This window comes from Taeniopygia guttata, chromosome 1A, assembly GCF_048771995.1.
Source record: "Taeniopygia guttata chromosome 1A, bTaeGut7.mat, whole genome shotgun sequence".
NCBI lineage: Eukaryota > Metazoa > Chordata > Aves > Passeriformes > Estrildidae > Taeniopygia > Taeniopygia guttata.
The window spans coordinates 45872503-45889432 of NC_133025.1; the positions used below are offsets into that span (position 1 = coordinate 45872503).

At 37.0% G+C, this 16930-nt stretch overlaps 1 protein-coding gene across 24 annotated transcripts in view; it reads left to right on the forward strand.

Annotated features, from left to right (window-relative positions):
* The window catches only part of ANO4 (anoctamin 4), a 200514-nt gene that overhangs the window by 92532 nt on the left and 91052 nt on the right, over positions 1-16930 (forward strand). For 16 of the 24 annotated variants that reach the window (XM_072923263.1, XM_072923266.1, XM_072923267.1 and 13 more), the window contains 3 exons: positions 2079-2189; positions 7516-7652; positions 12262-12420. The exons of 2 other annotated variants lie outside the window; for them this stretch is intronic. In XM_072923263.1, coding sequence (XP_072779364.1) covers positions 2079-2189; positions 7516-7652; positions 12262-12420 — 407 coding nt within the window. Of the gene's footprint in view, positions 1-2078; positions 2190-7515; positions 7653-12261; positions 12421-16930 lie in introns of those variants that run through there. 6 more of the 24 variants (XM_072923268.1, XM_072923279.1, XM_072923280.1 and 3 more) reach the window with 4 other exon arrangements.

A 16930-nucleotide genomic window follows, 5' to 3' on the forward strand; every position in this document is an offset into this window, starting at 1 on the left:
CAAAATTGTCTTGACTTAATTGTCTGAAATACAGTCAGATTTAGGATGGTAATTTTCTGACCACTTCCTAGGCATTTTGGCTTTTGTTATTTAAAGAGGGGCTTTGAAGTCAGCTATGTACATTCTCCAAGAGTATAACTTTATTAATAGGTCTATGGTTAGATAGTCCATCAGATATCAGCACTTTGGGACCTCCACAGCTGACTGCCACTTCCTTTGTTCCTGGCCCAATTAGTTCAGATCTGCTGGAGATGCTGCATAGATCTGCTACCTTCATCTCTTCTGAGGAAAAGCGACTTAAATGTTACGAGGATGGAGGGCTTGAGGAAACTAAGGGTATTTTATATTTGTCCACATTGTCATTAATTTGCTCTAACTAGGGTTGAAATACAGAACAAAGGCTCTTGGATGTGAGGATGCAAGTATGAAATGGCTTATGTTAAAGGTGGTGGCTGAGTATTTAAGAAGAAAGTGAATTATATAATTTGCGAAGCTGCTTAGCTGAATTGCTATCCATTGATTACTTTTCTATTTCCATCATAATGTTTGTATGTATTTTTCAGCAGTTGGCTTATTTTTTCTTGGGCATTAGAAATCTCTTTTGGGGCAAGTCTTAGCCTCTCATCTCTGAGACGATCTGCAGATTTCCTTAGGCTGCTATTGTATGAATAATCAGTTGTCTCACTTAAGAAATTATCTTTGTTCTACATCATTAAATGCTGACTCCTGCTGCTGCTATGACAGATTGCTTTACAGGAATCTACAAGGGGAGTTGTCTCTGATGTTAACAGCAAATCTTTTCTGTGGAACAAAATAATACACTGAAGCAAGCACAAGACAATTTGAATTTATATTTTAACACTGAAAAATAATAAAAGATGAAGCTGGTCAAAGTGTACCCATTTTGGGATCTGTACTTCCAAAAAGTGAAGAAGGGCATTTAAAACACTTTTGAGTAATTTTGTGCTTAGGAAAATACAATGGACTAGCCCAGAATTCACAATAAGAGCAGCAGCAATAAGGCAGACTGCAGATAAAAGAAAAATGCATCTTTCTAAAGCATGAATGATAGTTTCTAGTGAAGCACAGTAATCTAAATGACCTGAAGGTTTGTTCTTCCAACTTGGCCTTTTTGTCATGAACTCCTTTCTCAGATATCTGTCTGACCACTGAAAGTCTCTGTTAACTCTGTGCTTTAGGTCCTCAAGAGCATAATGTCTAACAGATGCCTTTGTGAAAGCTTTTCCAGCTAATCTTCAAAAACCAGAGGTATTCCCAGTAGTTCCCTCTTTCTCTCTGTCTGTATCCAAATACCCTGTAGCTAGCATCTTGTGCCTGTTTGGCCATTTTCTGTCTGCTCTCGATATGCAGACACCTTTCTCTGTTTTCAAAACTTTCTGCTCTCTTTGCTCATGTTGAAAGAGCATTGAAATGGGAAAATATTGTATCTATTTTTGTTTGTAAATAGGTTTGAAACTGTGACCTGCCAGAGTAAGTTTTTATTCTGCAATGCTTTTAAACCGCAACCATTGCATACCGATGTGAATCCATTTGAAATGGACTCCAGTGCTGGACTCCTTCCTCGACTGTGTCAGCCATCAGTTGGCATATAAGAACTTATGGTACCCTGTGTCTGAAACACTCTGTCCATGTTGTTTTTGTCCTAATGGTTGTTTTCTATCTTGCAACTTTGTGTGTGTATGTTTTATTTTAGTCTGTTTGTTCCTGTGTCATTTGTAACATCTCTTGATTGTTTTCACATTTGGGAGCTGGTTTTGTAGATAGTATGGTGAGGTGATGCTTATGGCATGGCAGTATATGGTCACCTGAATGAGGGACTTGTCAGTGGTGACTCTGCATCATTTCTGATAGCAGAGAATGTTGTTGTTTCATTCTATTTAGCTTTAAATCAGCCCATATTCTATCTGAAGCTCCTTGGTTTGAAGAAAATTGGGTTCTGCTAAGGAGGAAAAATGGAAATACCTTCATTCAATGTGCATGTTTCCTCACCTGAAGCCCCTTGGCTGGATTTACTACTGCACTGTCACAAACCCCATCAATCTCTTCAATTTCTTCAGAAGGAAGAGAGGATTTGCAGGTTAACCAGCTGGAAACGCAAATATGGATAAAACCAGAAATACAGAAGACAGATGTGGACTTTTCAGAAATTCTTAATGCAATACAAGAAAGTAAGTTCTTCCTTGGATGCAAAATTGTGTTTACAGTAGAAGATTCAATTGAGATGTATTGAAATTATAACTGAAGGCACACATAAAGTGATGAATCGAATGATAAGTATCTATTATTAAAATCTCTTAGGAAGTTCAATGGATTATTGAAGGCTAGTAAGAATCTTTTGCTATCAGAGAAGTCATAGTAAGATTTGAATTGCTGTGTCTCAAAGGATTTCAGCAGTATATATTTTCTATGCAGACATAATCAGAAATAGTAAGATTCCTGATAGTTTATTCAGTGCTTTGTACTCCTCAGTAGCTGTGTGAACTAATAATATTATTAAAATGCTGCAGTTGGGGTTTGAAGACTGGATTCGAAGTTCCAGTTCTTCCAAAATTTTGGGCTGTATTCACGTTTTTGCAGCCGGTATTTTTTGACAGAGTCATGAGGCTGTCACAAGTGAAGGTCCATGTGTCTTAGATACTGCACAAAATTATCTCTTTTTATATATAATGAGCTATGTACTAAGAATTAATAGGTTCACTCTTCTTAAGTCCAACTGCAGAATGATCTCAACTCTTGTGCTAGAAGTAGTGCTACTCTTGTTAATAACAGTGGAAGACACCCCCCCCTACCCAAACTGCTGTTATTCTGGAATCCAATAAAATCTGAATTTCAGTGAGAATATTTCATAATAGTTTGAAATTCTTATGTAGGCTGAGAGTCAAAATGCAGGCCATGGCTTCCTGGCTTCCTTATTTTCTAGTTTGAGTTAAAACTGCATGTTTGGTATAGCAATTTCCCAGAGTGAGAAACAGCAGCTTATATTTTAGAGTGATAAAGGATGAATAAGAATGTGTAAAAACCCAGACTCTGCCTGATTTTTGCCACATGAATAAGGAACCACACAGTGGTAGAATCAGGCTGTTTAGTGATGGTACGAGTTTGGGGGTGGAAGGAAAATGCTCAGGTTAGATGATGGGGGTAATAATTTGAAATGGAATCACCTTATTACTTAAGCTACAGGTTTTGGATGAATTCCATGTTTTCTGATTTAAAAAGCTTTTCCCATCAGAAATCTTAATATGAGGTTTTGTCTTCTCCCTTCTCCACACCAGCACAGCCCAGATATAGGCCTGGGGGCAGTCGGGATGCAGACTGGAGAGCCTGAAAAGGCACTGTAGAGTCTTTCAGAGGTGAATAAACAAAATGGCTAAACATGGATAAGCAATTTAATCTGGGAGGGTTTCAAGATTAACATTTTGATTTATGGATTATTCACAAGCCATTTGAGAAGGATGCAGCTTTTACTGCTTTGGAGAGAGGGTTTTTGCTTTATCTAGACCAGACATAGGTGCTGTTGGGAAGTAAACCTCTATGTCCTTTAGCTACATTTCCTTCATCAAAGACAGAAGGAATTCTGAACTACCCACTTTGCAGAGGCTTGTTGTTGTGTCCAGGGGGGTGTTGTCACCTGCAGTCTGTTGCAAATATCATAAACATGTCTAAATATTCCTTCTAGGATAGTTGATCTGAACAGTCAATGTTACTTTTATTCACAGTTGTTAGCATTGAATGATAATTTGAAAACAGGCTAATGATGCTTTTAGAAACCAAATAATTTTTTCTTGCTAAGATAAGCTTGGAATATTGATCTTCAGCTAGCATTATCCAAAGCGAGAGTATGGCTTGGTGGAACTTCTGCTAATAAAATGAAAATGAACAGAAACATAATCTCTGAGCATGTTTCCATCTTCTCACACAATAACATAATCAGGTCCCATTTTTTAATGAAAGTTCTTATTTTTAGGCACTTCAGTTTCAGCATCCACCTTCAGAAAGTTAAAGGAGTTATCTTGTTTTTGGGTCCCACCTTACATCAGCATCTTGATCTGAAGTGACTTGTGGACCCACTGAGACTGTGTGCAGACTCCTGCTCAGACTTTATCAGCATCCAGTTTTCAGAAGATGTAGTTTTACTGTATTTGAGATAAAAACTATTTGTATACTCACTTTTTTTTTCCTTTTATTCTTCAAGAGATTCTGAATTATCAAGTTATTTTGATTTTTTTTTCTGCAAAATAGAAAATGAGGGGGAGAAAAGAGTTTTCATATTTAAGCTTATCTAAAACCAGAGGGAGAATTCTTAATATCTCCTGTAGCAATGCATGTGCTGCTCTGTATTCCTGTTAAATATCACTGTTTAAAAATACATGACTGTACAGTAGCACCAGTCTGTCTCCCAAATGACATTTGTGTATATAATAAAGCCATTATATATCATTCTGTTAAGGGCATTTGTGGGTACATGCATGTCAGGGTCTGAAGAGGACAAGAAAGATGGAGCCCTGATTATCCTTTTAGCAACATTTGGCCATGTAGGTGTTCAGTCCATTGGAGTGGAAGGGCTGAGCTACCTACCAGCAGCAGGAGAGTTATGGTGGAAGTAGCATCACCATTACTAATGTAAACCAAACAGGAGCTGCTATCTATTATCTATTTGATTTTGTGTAACAGTATTTTATTAATTTATTTTTAAGAATATAAGGAGACTTGGGGTAGAAAAATTAACTCAGCAAATGTTGGGGGTCCATATTTTCTGTGGTGATCAACCAACATGCCAATTTTCTGTGTATCTCTGATATAAACAATTTTCCACTGCAAACAATCTGGACAAGTCCTGGTAGCTAATTTCACTAACCAGATGAGAATTGCTTCCACAACTTCTTCACTGCTGAGATGGAATGTATTTTAAAATGATCTTAAAATAAGATTTTTTGGCTCCTCACAAGTCCTCGGGATAATCCTGTAATTCTGTGTTTTAAGGCTACTGATACATTCACTGTCTTGTGCACCAAACTCTGTATCTCAAAGCATCCACTTAAAAACTATGAATTTTGCAACCCAAAGCATAAGCAGCAATTCTAGTATCCCTGAAGCCTCATCTTTTATACCAAAGCAGTCAGAACAAAGATAGTTTCAATTCCCTCGAGTATAGTGAACAGGCAAAACTTTAATTTTTACAGCTTTCAATGATGCTGCCTGCAATAGATAAATGTACCCTAAATAATCTTCAGAAAGCTTCACTATTTAATTATTTTTGGGTTTTTTCACAGTTGTTTTTAGATTATATTGAGGTTTTAACCATATACACATTTAGGTGCCACTGTCATAGAGGCACTGATGGGTTTTAATTCAGTGAAATTCAAGTAATTTCAAAATGTTTTCAGTTGCTCTTTCTGATGAATATTGAGATTTATTCTTCTCTCATTCGTGCAAAATCTGGTCATGATCTACATCCACATTATTGTCTGATAGGGTGGAATGTTTCTAGTTGTGACATTTGAAAGAGTAGGGACAGTGAAGGACATGAGGTTAGGCTGTGCTGTGCATTGTCGTGTCAGTTCACCTCTTTTATAAGCATCTCTAGTATGATTTTTGTAGATTTAAATGAAGAAACTTGGGAAAAAAAATTGCAATATTACTGCTGCATGTGCTACAAACTGGAATTTCTTTGTTGCCTTGTAAGTCTCCTAAAGCCTCTGTGGTTTCCCCTAGGACAAGTTGGAAGCAGCCACAGTGACACTGAGGAGCTGCAGGCTCTCATCAGATATAACTAAACACCAGAAACTCAGAATCTCTCTTACAAACTATGCTGCTTAATTTAGCAAATTAGCCTATAGTTTAATCAGATTAATCTGGATATGAGAACTTTTCTGTTGTTTATGAAACTTTCAGTCATTTTCCAAACAAAACTCTTGTAGGTAAAATTACAAGGTTTTTCATTAACCTTGTTCATATTATATTAATGTAAAGGAAGAGGAAGGATTCTTGAATATTTTGATAGGGTTTTCTTTTTTATTACCTACCAATGCAATAATAAATTTTAGATGTTCTAAAAGACATGTACCAAAAGGGAGGAAGCTTTTCCCCATTCTCATGACTGACAGGGAAAAGTAGTATATATAAATTGCAACATATGTCTGTTTTAAGGATGAATATTATGGATAAGGCTTTCCTGCTTGTGAGAATGAAAAATAGGCCACTTGCAGAGACTGGGGATTTAGTATCATCAACGATTTTTAAAAAGGATTCTGAAACTGGGCTATGACCCCTGAAGAAGGGAAAGGTGAAAAGGAGATCACAAAATGCTCATGATCACTGGGAACAGTTAGTAGCTGTTAATTTCTGGCAGCTACCCAGTCTCTCCACAGTGGGGGAATGGATTTTTACACCTGCAGCCAGTAGTTAGAAATAGAACTAAGTTGCTGCCAGCAATTAGAGCATTTTGGCTGTTACTATAGATTCTCACCAATAGGAATTACAATTGCCTGTCACTAAATGAGGGGAGCTGAGGACAAGCAAAAGCAACAGGAGTTTATTGCACAAATGATTCCAAAAGTCAGTCAAGCTTGCAAGAAATGTGAGTAGGTGTAGGGGGTTGGACTAATTTCTATTAAGACTATTAGATATTTGCTACCACTGTATTCAGTGGAAGAGGCTCAGTATCTAGGACCTTTGGGGGTCCCTTCTAACAGTTATAATTTTACTTTCATAATTTTGGATTTTGCTGATGAGGCATGAGATTGGAGAGCTGAAGTCCATCCACAGCTGAAGCATGATCCTCAGCTAAGGCATTTTTATTCTCCTGGCACACATCTCTTCATCAGACCTGTAGTGCATGGAGTGTAGAGTGAACCTGCCTGCCCTGCTCCTTGCTTCTGGCAGTCACTCCAGAGCTTAATATCTGTATCAGGATTGGTTTACCACAGCTTAAATCTGTACATGTAAGTGATTGCTTCATGCAAGAGTGAGGGCTGTGTGGTAGGTGGATCTGAAAGTGTCAGATTTATATACATCTAAACATGCCAAACTGTGAAAAGAGAAATATCTGCTCAGGTTTGTTTACTCAATACCTTTCAAGAAACAGTATTTATTTAAGGCCTTCTGCCTCTGGCTGCCTCACAGGTCTGTATAACTTCAAACTTCACACTTTGTATAGTAGGTTAAAATTCTGCCTCCTAAGAAACTTTCAGAGACAATACTAATCCAGAAGGTAGTCATTTAAGCCATTTGCCCCAAAAGAAGCTGAGAAGATAGATAATATCTGTTTTGCTGTGACAGCAGATTGTTTATTTTTCATGAGAGATGTTGTGATGTCCTAAATCTTTATGTGGCTCATTGATGAAGAAAGCATTCCAACAATGTTCATCAGATTTTAAAATTAAATGGTATATACTTATACCAGAGCTAAAAAGTGAAATTATTGACGGGTTATACTTGCTGTCTTCATTTGGTTCAGTGGTGATTTGAATGTATTTTTTTATTTTTGTTTTTTAGTAGCTAAGGATGTCAACATTTTTTTTGATGAGTTAGAAGGTGTGAACAGTCCTTCCAAAGATGATGATTCCCTGCTTCACCATGGTAATTTGACCAGTACTTCTGATGATGCCAGCAGGCTGGAAGTTGTAGGAGAGGTAAGGAAACGCAGAGTTATTAATACAGTATTTAGTCATGCTATTATAAAGATGTAATAAATGGAATTTTATTTAAAATCTTTATCTCTACCATCAAATTGTGTCTAATCTTTCCCATGAGAACTGCTTTCCCATTCTAATATTGTAATGCTGAAATATAAAATATCTCAAATTCAAAAGTTTTGATTTCATGCACCCTCAGTGAAACATCTATACAAATCTAAGATTGCAATGCTTCTGAAAATGCTGGAAAAGTTTCCCCTGTATTCGTCCTTTAAGGGGAAGGAGTGTGGGTGGGATTTATCCAGAACTCCATGAGAAGCATTGGGTGTCAGCTATGAGACACATTCCCTTCCAATGAAGAATTATCACCTGATGGTGCACAATGGTGATTCAGAGAACATAGCAGGGAGGAAATATTCAGAACATAGTCCCTTTTAAAATCTGTCCTAAAAAACTTTGCCTAAAAATCAGGCAAAGTGTCATGGACCCATGATGAAAATTTGGGTCTTAATTTCTTCCTGTGTCTTTTGTGAAGAAAGGAACAATATGTCCTTTAATTGTGCCTCCCACTGCCCTGACACCCATGGATGTTAGGGTTGTTTCCTCAGTAAGTGAAGACACCAGGGACTTCTCTCTTTTCTTCCACCTCAGAAATGGAGCTACATTTAGGCTACTTACTGGACTGGTCTGATGTTACCTTCAAGTTGTGCCTAAGGAATTTTTGGCAGAGGGATGACTGGAACAGATCAGAACTGGCAGGGACCATGCTAGTAATTAAAAAAGAGTGGAAAACCACAGGACATTGCTGAAGGCCCTGCCCTGCCCTTCTTTTGTTTACTAGTTTTGATAGAGTTTAGAACAGGCAATTAGAGATTATCTTTTTAAGGAGCTATAGAGTTTTGTGGTGCAAATTCTTTTTTGCAACACTGCTGAGGAGAGAGACAGAGATTTTCTTTGTTCTAGAAATTCAGCCCATAGAGAGCTGCACTCCTCGAATATTTAGACAGATAATTAAAGCAACAAAATTCAGGGCACCCTGAATATGTTTGACCTTGCTCACAGTTTCATCTTCTTTAATCATAGCTCTTCCTTAGCTTCCCATACAACGTACAAAGGACTCTCTTTGCCTGGTTGCTCCATAATAGGCTAATCTGACATGATAGTCCCATGTTGCATTTTGGGACCATGTACCATATGGTCTTTAGCAAAAAGGAACAGGTGAAACATGAGTTTTGTAAGTTAAAGAGGAAAAAATAACAGAAAATGATCAGAAGGACACACTGCTGTTAATGTAATAATATTGAAAAAACAATACCTCAAAACCTTTTTTTTTCTCTTAGATGTGTTCTTTTTTTTAGTTTTTTAAAGGGAAAGGGAAAATCTTTGAGGAATATGAACAGATTTAAGGCACCTTTTTGTAATCATTACTGAGGAAAATAGCAATATAGGTCACATATAGGTGTAAGATGGGGGAAAAATATGGAAATTGAAAGTCCTAATGGGACTTAAGGGATGCTGCAGCCTACCAAAAAAAGTTTCAAAGTACTTAGTCCCTGCTGAACTCTAGAAGGAAAAGATACACTGTTCAGATATTGTATGCTTTGTATGGATATGTGTTGGTAAGCCCTTTGACCTAAAGCTCTCCTAGCTTGTATATGAGTCATGTCTGAATGCTGATGGCTCCCAGCTGAGCACCTGAGAATATATAAAACTACTGTATGCCTTGGAAAACAAGTGAAAATTATACAACACGTATTACAGTACAAAGATAGAAATGCTGAGCTTCTTGTTAGAGTGAAGTCTTCATTGTTCTACTTTTTTCCAGCATCCTTTTTAAGATGAAACAATGGAGATTTGACATACATGATACACTTTTTCACGAAAACCAGCAGTCAGATCTAGTGCTATAAATTTTTTCTTCTTCAGTTTAGGAAAACTGAACTTTGATATTGTAACACAGGTAAGGCAGATGCAATATCTGGAGGAAGGTAGGACAAATTTCTGTCTGGCATAGCATAAACCTGTAATACTTAGATGATGCAGAGGTCTTGCAGCTGACACTGCTGAACCAGCCTGAATGTCTCTGTATCATGTTAGATCTCAAGAGATCTTGCAAGTCTAGACCCAGTCTTTAAAGTTGCCTTAGAGTCTGTAACAGAGGGCCAAAGAAAGGGTTCTTTCCCAGTGGTTGTAAGAGTCTAATAGGGTTTATGAATCTGGGTTTGACATACAGTGTTCCTAAAATGAAAACGATCTTCAAGTACAGATAAAGGTGTCCAAGCCACCTTTCTGAGTGAAAAATTACAACACTGTAGTTGGTAGTGTTTCACAAGTCCAAGAGAAGTAATTGTTCCCAGCAGTCATATTGGTAGTGGAAGAAGTCTGACAAGCCAAATACCTTGTCTGAATCTCATAAGTATTCTTTAATATAAGGTTCTGCATTCACTGATAAGTCAGTGCAGGGCAAACCAATTTTCTTCAGAGAAAGAAGAAACATAGGAAGGGGCAAATCAATTTTTCCAGTGGAATCACTTCTGGAATGAGGAGTGTACATTTGAAGTGGATCTCTCAATTGCCCCTACTTATGATTTCTTTGTGGTCCAGCAGTGCTGGATTTTAAACCTGTATTCCTTATGGATGTAAATCCAGTGAGTCCTTTGGTCCAGATTACAGTGGGCCCAAAGTGAGCCCTTAAGCCTACATAGCATACACAGCAGATCCTCAGCATGGATTGTTTTGCTCTACAGCTCTTTTTCTATTACACTAAAAATACATGTTGACTCTGACTACTGTACAAGAGGCTTGTCAGGAGGGTTAGAAATCACAACAGGACCACCAAGGTGACCCACAGCCTCTAAATCTCCTACTACACCCTTCCTTTATTTAAATAACCTTAAATACCCTTTAGGCTGTTGGGGCTTTTTATGTCTTCTCCACAGAGATTTTTAATGGAGAAAGATAAAATGTACCTCCTAAGCTGTTTTCACATTTAATGTTCTATGAAAAATACTTCTCATATCTTGATAATATCATTTGTCAGCATGATATGAAGTATAGATATAAATAGTTTGCTACTGTTTTTTCCTTAGAGATTAAATCTTTTTTCTTGCCTTCTTTTTGGGCTCTAAGAATTGTTCCACTGTTTCAAGTCTGCCCTAAGTTGTGTCTAAAGTTAGGCACTATAATGAAAGAATTTTAGAAAAAATCCCTTCTTCCTTTATTGAACTGATTGTACCAAGGGGATGGGACATTTGGGATGTTTTCATTGGTTTTTTCCATTTAATCAAAATGCCCGCTGAGAATCAGAAAGATAGCTTATACAAAACTATTTGAATGGGAAAATTGGTTTTCGGGGATTTTCCTGTAAAAATAATTTTTTCCTATTATAATGTTCACTCTGTGATTTAAATTCAGAAGCAATTCTCTTATGGAGAAAGTATTTTGAAAATTCCCTCCTTCCCCCACATGTGAAAGTCAAAATATTCTTTTTTTTTTCAGAGACTTGATTGTATATTATAGGGAAGGGCTATTTTTGCCAGGAATAGCAGAGTGAGTTTTGGAAAAACAGAGGTAAATTAGCTTAGCCTTCCCTTCAGCTTAGATCTGGACTGATCTTGAGGTTCCTGGAGGTCCTTGCCCTTTATACTGCTCAGAGGGAGTGTTTGTTCCCATGTTTCTTCACAGGGTACATTTCCTGTGTGAAACACTCCAACCAATTCAAACTGCCATAAAATTTCAGCTTGTCTGAAAGTGAAAGCCTAAACACTGGGCAGAACTTGTATAATGTAAAAGTAGTGTTAAATTGTGAGGAGGATCTGTAGAGAGTTTAATCTCATGATTTACTGGAAAAAGACCAGTAGTTTAGTACTCTCAGAGGAGTGACCTGTTTATCCTCCTATTAACAGTGAAATCAAGTTGTGTTTTTCTGTCAGACCAAACATTTGAACAGGCCAGGCCTTTTTTTTTTTTTTTTTTTTTTTTCTATACCTAACACCAGTAATTCTTTCTAAATCCATCCTCGGCTATTCCTTAAGCAAGGAATATTCAGTAGTTAGTTTGATGAGGTATGGTGAGGTCAGTACAGAACCTTCATATTGTTGTCTGTGTCCTACAGGGCAAAGTAATGAAAATCTCCATGCCAGGTTTGAGTGTTTCTCACTGCTGTAAATAACAATGATAATGCTAATGTTTTCTCTTCTCACATGTACAAAGACATTCAGCCATACTAAGTTCTTAATTTTAAATGTATGCTTCAGTAACACTATTCTCTGCTCTATTTTATTAGTAAGAAATTACTCCTAACCTTATGGAGAGTGGTGGGGGAGGGAGGTTTGCTTGTGTTTTCTATTCTCTCCTATCCCATCCCCATATGTTCAAGCATTTTCCTAAGACCTCCTGAGGCCCCTTAAGATCCCTTTAAGTAGGGAAGTCTGTGCTCCTCTCAGATGAAGTCAGAAGCACTGTATGTGAACAGCCTAAAACTTGAACAGTTTGTTGTGATTCCTTATCTTTCCAGTTGAGTATTGCAAACCAATGATGCAAACAGCAATGCAGCAATTATCAAGGAAAATTAGCATTACTGAATTGCTTGATTTTCCCTTTGCAGGAAGTACCTGATAAGAACAAAACAAACGGACTATATTTTAGAGATGGGAAATGTCGGATTGACTACATCCTTGTGTATAGAAAATCTAATCCACAGACAGAGAAGAGGGAAGTATTTGAGAGAAATATCAGAGCAGAAGGACTTCAAATGGAAAAAGAAGTAAGAGATATTCCTATAAAAACTTTTATGTTGAAGCTAAATAGAATCTGGGGGTATGATTTGCTTACTCTGAAACTCCTTCACTCTGTTGTAGCAGTAGAAAAATGCTTTTAAGCATGCCTAAATATAGGCCAGAGCAGTGCAAAAGTGTAGCCTAAAGGAAAATCAGACACAGGAACTGAAGGCCAAAACAGGCCATTACAGACATCTTTTTCAACCTTATGCACAAGTAGGCCAGAGAATTTCATCTGGTGTACTGTGCAATACAGAAAAACAAGTGCTGGGTTTGAATGGCCCGAATTCTACTGAGTGCAATCCATTTTTCTGCACCTACATTTTCTTCTAGCTATATGCTCCACTATTTGCTGAGGCTCCTGGTACTCTTTCCAGAGACCTAACTAGATCCCTATCTTCCTTTATCTGTCAGCTTAGGCAAAGTGACGTGAGGAGTATTTTAGTAGTTTGAAAACAGCTTAAAGTTTTTCCTTCTGTCTTAACCCTAAGCATTGAAATAATTGGGTAGCACATATGAACCGTTTATATCTATGTCATTTCCAACACAATGTTCTAAATTAGTAGACCTTTTATGGACAAGAGTATAGAAATTAATGCAAAGTGTCTAAAATGTATTTATATGGTAGGTAGCAGGAGTAGGTTTAAAGAGACCATCTCTCTTTTGCCAAGCCTATGATCTTCCTTTAACTTTGATAATGTGCTTAAGCAGGGCTTAAGCCTCACTTCCATCCAGAACAAGTATTGCTTAGTGTTTACTTTTATTTGTGCCTGGTGGATTCACACTCATTCTAATATGCATTGTTATGCTGCCAGTCATGGAAATAGAAGAGGGATTTTTGGGATATAGGCTTTGACCAATTATGTAGATGTTACACATTATCTCCCTTTCTTTCACTGAATTCTTGGTATATATGTAAATATTCTGTCTGTGTTCTTGACATGCACACTTCTTTGGAGAATACTGGGGAGGAAAAAAGGGAAGCCTTTACAGAAAAATGAGAATTTTTCTAATTTTTCTTTTCTTTAAATGTTTTTGACTGAACATAAGTACTGTATGTACCTATGTACTGTATTACTGTGTAAATGTATTAAGAGCATTTTACTGGTTACATCAAAAGTTATATGAACATATTCCTTCAAATAAGCTGGAAGTCATCATCTTCAGTGCTGCAGTAACTGATAGATGTGTTCAATGCCAGAGATTGTTCATTATTACATTTCCTGTATACGTGCTGCTGCCTATAGGAGTTGTAACCCAACAGTCAAGAGCATGGGAGTGTTGCTGCGGCTATTCACCTTCACATGCTAGAATTCTGCCCTGCTTCCACCAGAAGAGATGCTGGCAAAGTCTCTAGAATTTGGGCATTGTAGAAAAGTAATGGGGAAGGAATCTTCCCTATTAATACATATGTCCAATGGTTTCAAATAAATTTTTTCATACTTTGTGTTGTTTGCAGATTTATTACTGTGCTAAGGTCAGCAGTGGAAGCTATGAAATCACTTTATATTTTAAGTATTATGAAATTTATTGCAACATTCTGCGCTAAAAACTTTTTCAAATTGATGATTTAAGCACTTGCTATAGAGGTTTTTTTTGGCTTTCAAGACCATTTATTTGGGCTTTGCTGCCTAGGCTGCATGAATGATCTGCCAATTTGATTATTCATTTCGGTTTCTATTTTGCTATTGACATGCAGTTTCATTTCTTACTAATCTCATTTGCCCTTGGTGTGACTTCTTGCCAGCATGAGTAATTGTAAACACGGAATTATCAAAATGAGGTTGTGCTACATGATTCGGGCTAATGTTTTTAAAATCAAGGGTATCAATATTCTTTAACACATGACTCTGACCTAAAATTAAACCCTAACATGTACATTTTATGATCATGTTAGTTTCTAAATTTAATTAGAATCCTGAAGGAAATATGTACATTCTTAGTACACTCTCTCCTCCGTTCCCAGAGATTAAGAACAGTGTTACATAACACATATCTTTAAACTAATCTGAGTGATCACTTAGTGTCTAGATTATTTCTCATTCTCTTTACTTCTCCTAGTTTTGAGAATACACATAATTTTGAGTGTTAATTCTGGAAAATTTTAACTGCAGGTTTTTTTTTCAAGTTGTTCACTTGCAATATACTGCTTTCACTGAAAAAAAGTTTGTTCCCAGATGAAACGAGAAAACTACCTATTGCTTTGGCCACAGAACATATTCAGAGTCAATAGGTAGTAACTGTTGGACTGAAAGGAATTTTTTACTTCCGTGAATTTTGTGTGGTTGCTGGTTCATTCTCCTTTGGCTACCAGCTGTTCATATCTTGGCATTTGATTATGTTAGCCCTGTCCTTGTAATGTGAAACCATTGGCAGAGAGGAAAACTTGCAGATCTATCCACACTGCAATTTCAAACCCAATATGCCTCACTGCAGGGAGGGAGAAGTGCACTGCAGTGGCTCACTGACAAGCACAGCACAGTGAAATTCCCAGGAAGTGGTGAATGCAGGGAGCAGTGCTCACTTAGCAGCATGAAATGAGAAAGTGAATCTGAAACAAATTCACAACAGCTGAGATAACTTCAGGCACAATGTCAAGATCATGTAACTGAGAAAGGTCTGAACAGATATATGTTTCTAACTCCAAGAAAAGGTGATAATGTTTTGCAGATATTCCCCAATGAATTCACACTCAGTGTTCAACTGTACCACACCACTCTGCCTTGAAAGTTCGGCCAGTTTTGGTGCTCAGTACATATAGTAATAAAGAATTAGAAGATCCCAGACCAAGGAAAATATAATTAAAATAATGAAAATTTTAACCAAAAAAAAAAAAAAAAAAAAAAAAAAAAAAAAAAAGAGAAAAAATAGTGATTAAGCATTTTAAAGAGTGAAAAAAAATTAAAAATAGTAAAAATAAAATTAAATAGTAAAGATTTTGAATTGAAAGCAACACTAAAGGTAAATGCTAATTTAGTGGTACAGTGCAAGTCATTATATGATGCTTGCCCTGCTTTTCTGCGTATATTGGTTCTGGATAGGATGAGTGTGTTGACCCTGTCAGAGCCAGACATTTCCAGACCACATCCAACAGATGTGATCACATGCAGAAATGCCCAAATAAGGTAATCAAAAATGTAGGTAATTCCTTGAAAATAGACTGTATTTTCTTTTCAGCCAGGTGAAACATTTCCTTTGTTGATTTATTATCTTTTCCAATGTCTCACAAGTGAGATAAGTAATTGTGATATCCTGGCTCTGGGATCCTCAATGACCCTGCTGCTCTCATTTTTCAATACTCTTTGAAAAAGACTTATGTATGGGGAAAATGGAGAGGACAGTCTCCAAGTGGAGCAGGTTCTTATGGGAGATGAGGTACCAATCACACTGTAAGTTTGTAGGCACTGATACCACCTGTAAATATAACGAGTCTCATCCCTTCCAGAATTGGTGTGCAAAAGGTACACAGAGTGCTACTGTCCTCATTCTGATGGTACGTTTCAAATTTAACTTAATACAAGATAAACCTGAGACTTAGATTGACCCACTGTCATGCAGAAGAAAATTACTTGTGAACACTTTTATAAGAGGAGAAAATATGGATAGTGTCTGTCATTCCAAATTAAATGTTCCTCCCTGTGGCCCAGCAATTTCTGGAAAACCTGTCTTTTCAAGAGAGAATGAAGAGGCAGAATTGCTTTGAGCCCATTATATTTTCCACAAGAATAAATATTTATAAAGCTTTGCCAAATCTTGGCCAAAATCTGGAGAAGTACCGTTTTCCTAAATGATTCCTGCAGCATGGATTACTGTTTACCTGACCTAAACTACCAGGTAGAACTCAGTTGCTGTCAAAAGCATCTACGCAGTTCTGGTACACAAATACAGTATTGCAGATATGTTTCAGTAAGATACTTTAGACTATACTATTATAATGGGTTATGCACAGTGGAAGCCAGCATGCAGCAGCTAACTTGTATTACTCAGTCACTTGCAAACTTTTTAAGCTGCACTGGTTTTGGTTTTTCTATTACACATGACTACACGAAACTATATCATACAGAGTATTTCTGCTGCTAAATGTACCTGATACATTATGCTTAATGAGTTTATTCAAAGTTTTAATTTATAGATTATAAGTTGATTTCATGCAGTTTACTTGAAAAAGTAGACAGACAAGTAGAAAGTGAGTGATAGAAGTGTAGTAAATGGGAACTAATCACATGAATAGTGAAAATAACATTCAGGCCTTTTATTTTATTTATTTTGTATATTTATGGTAACAAATGTCTCAGTATAAAAACAATTAACTACTTTAAACCAATAGCATTCCTTACTGCCCTGGAAAACTGGACTTCTCACAGTTACTGCATGCAGAATGTGCTTCAGAAACTAGCTTCAGATATTTTACAAGTAACAGCCAAATCATTTGGCCTTCTGCTGGCACATAGATCTTTGCATCTCCCTGATAAATGATGGCAGCATAGCGCTGGTCCA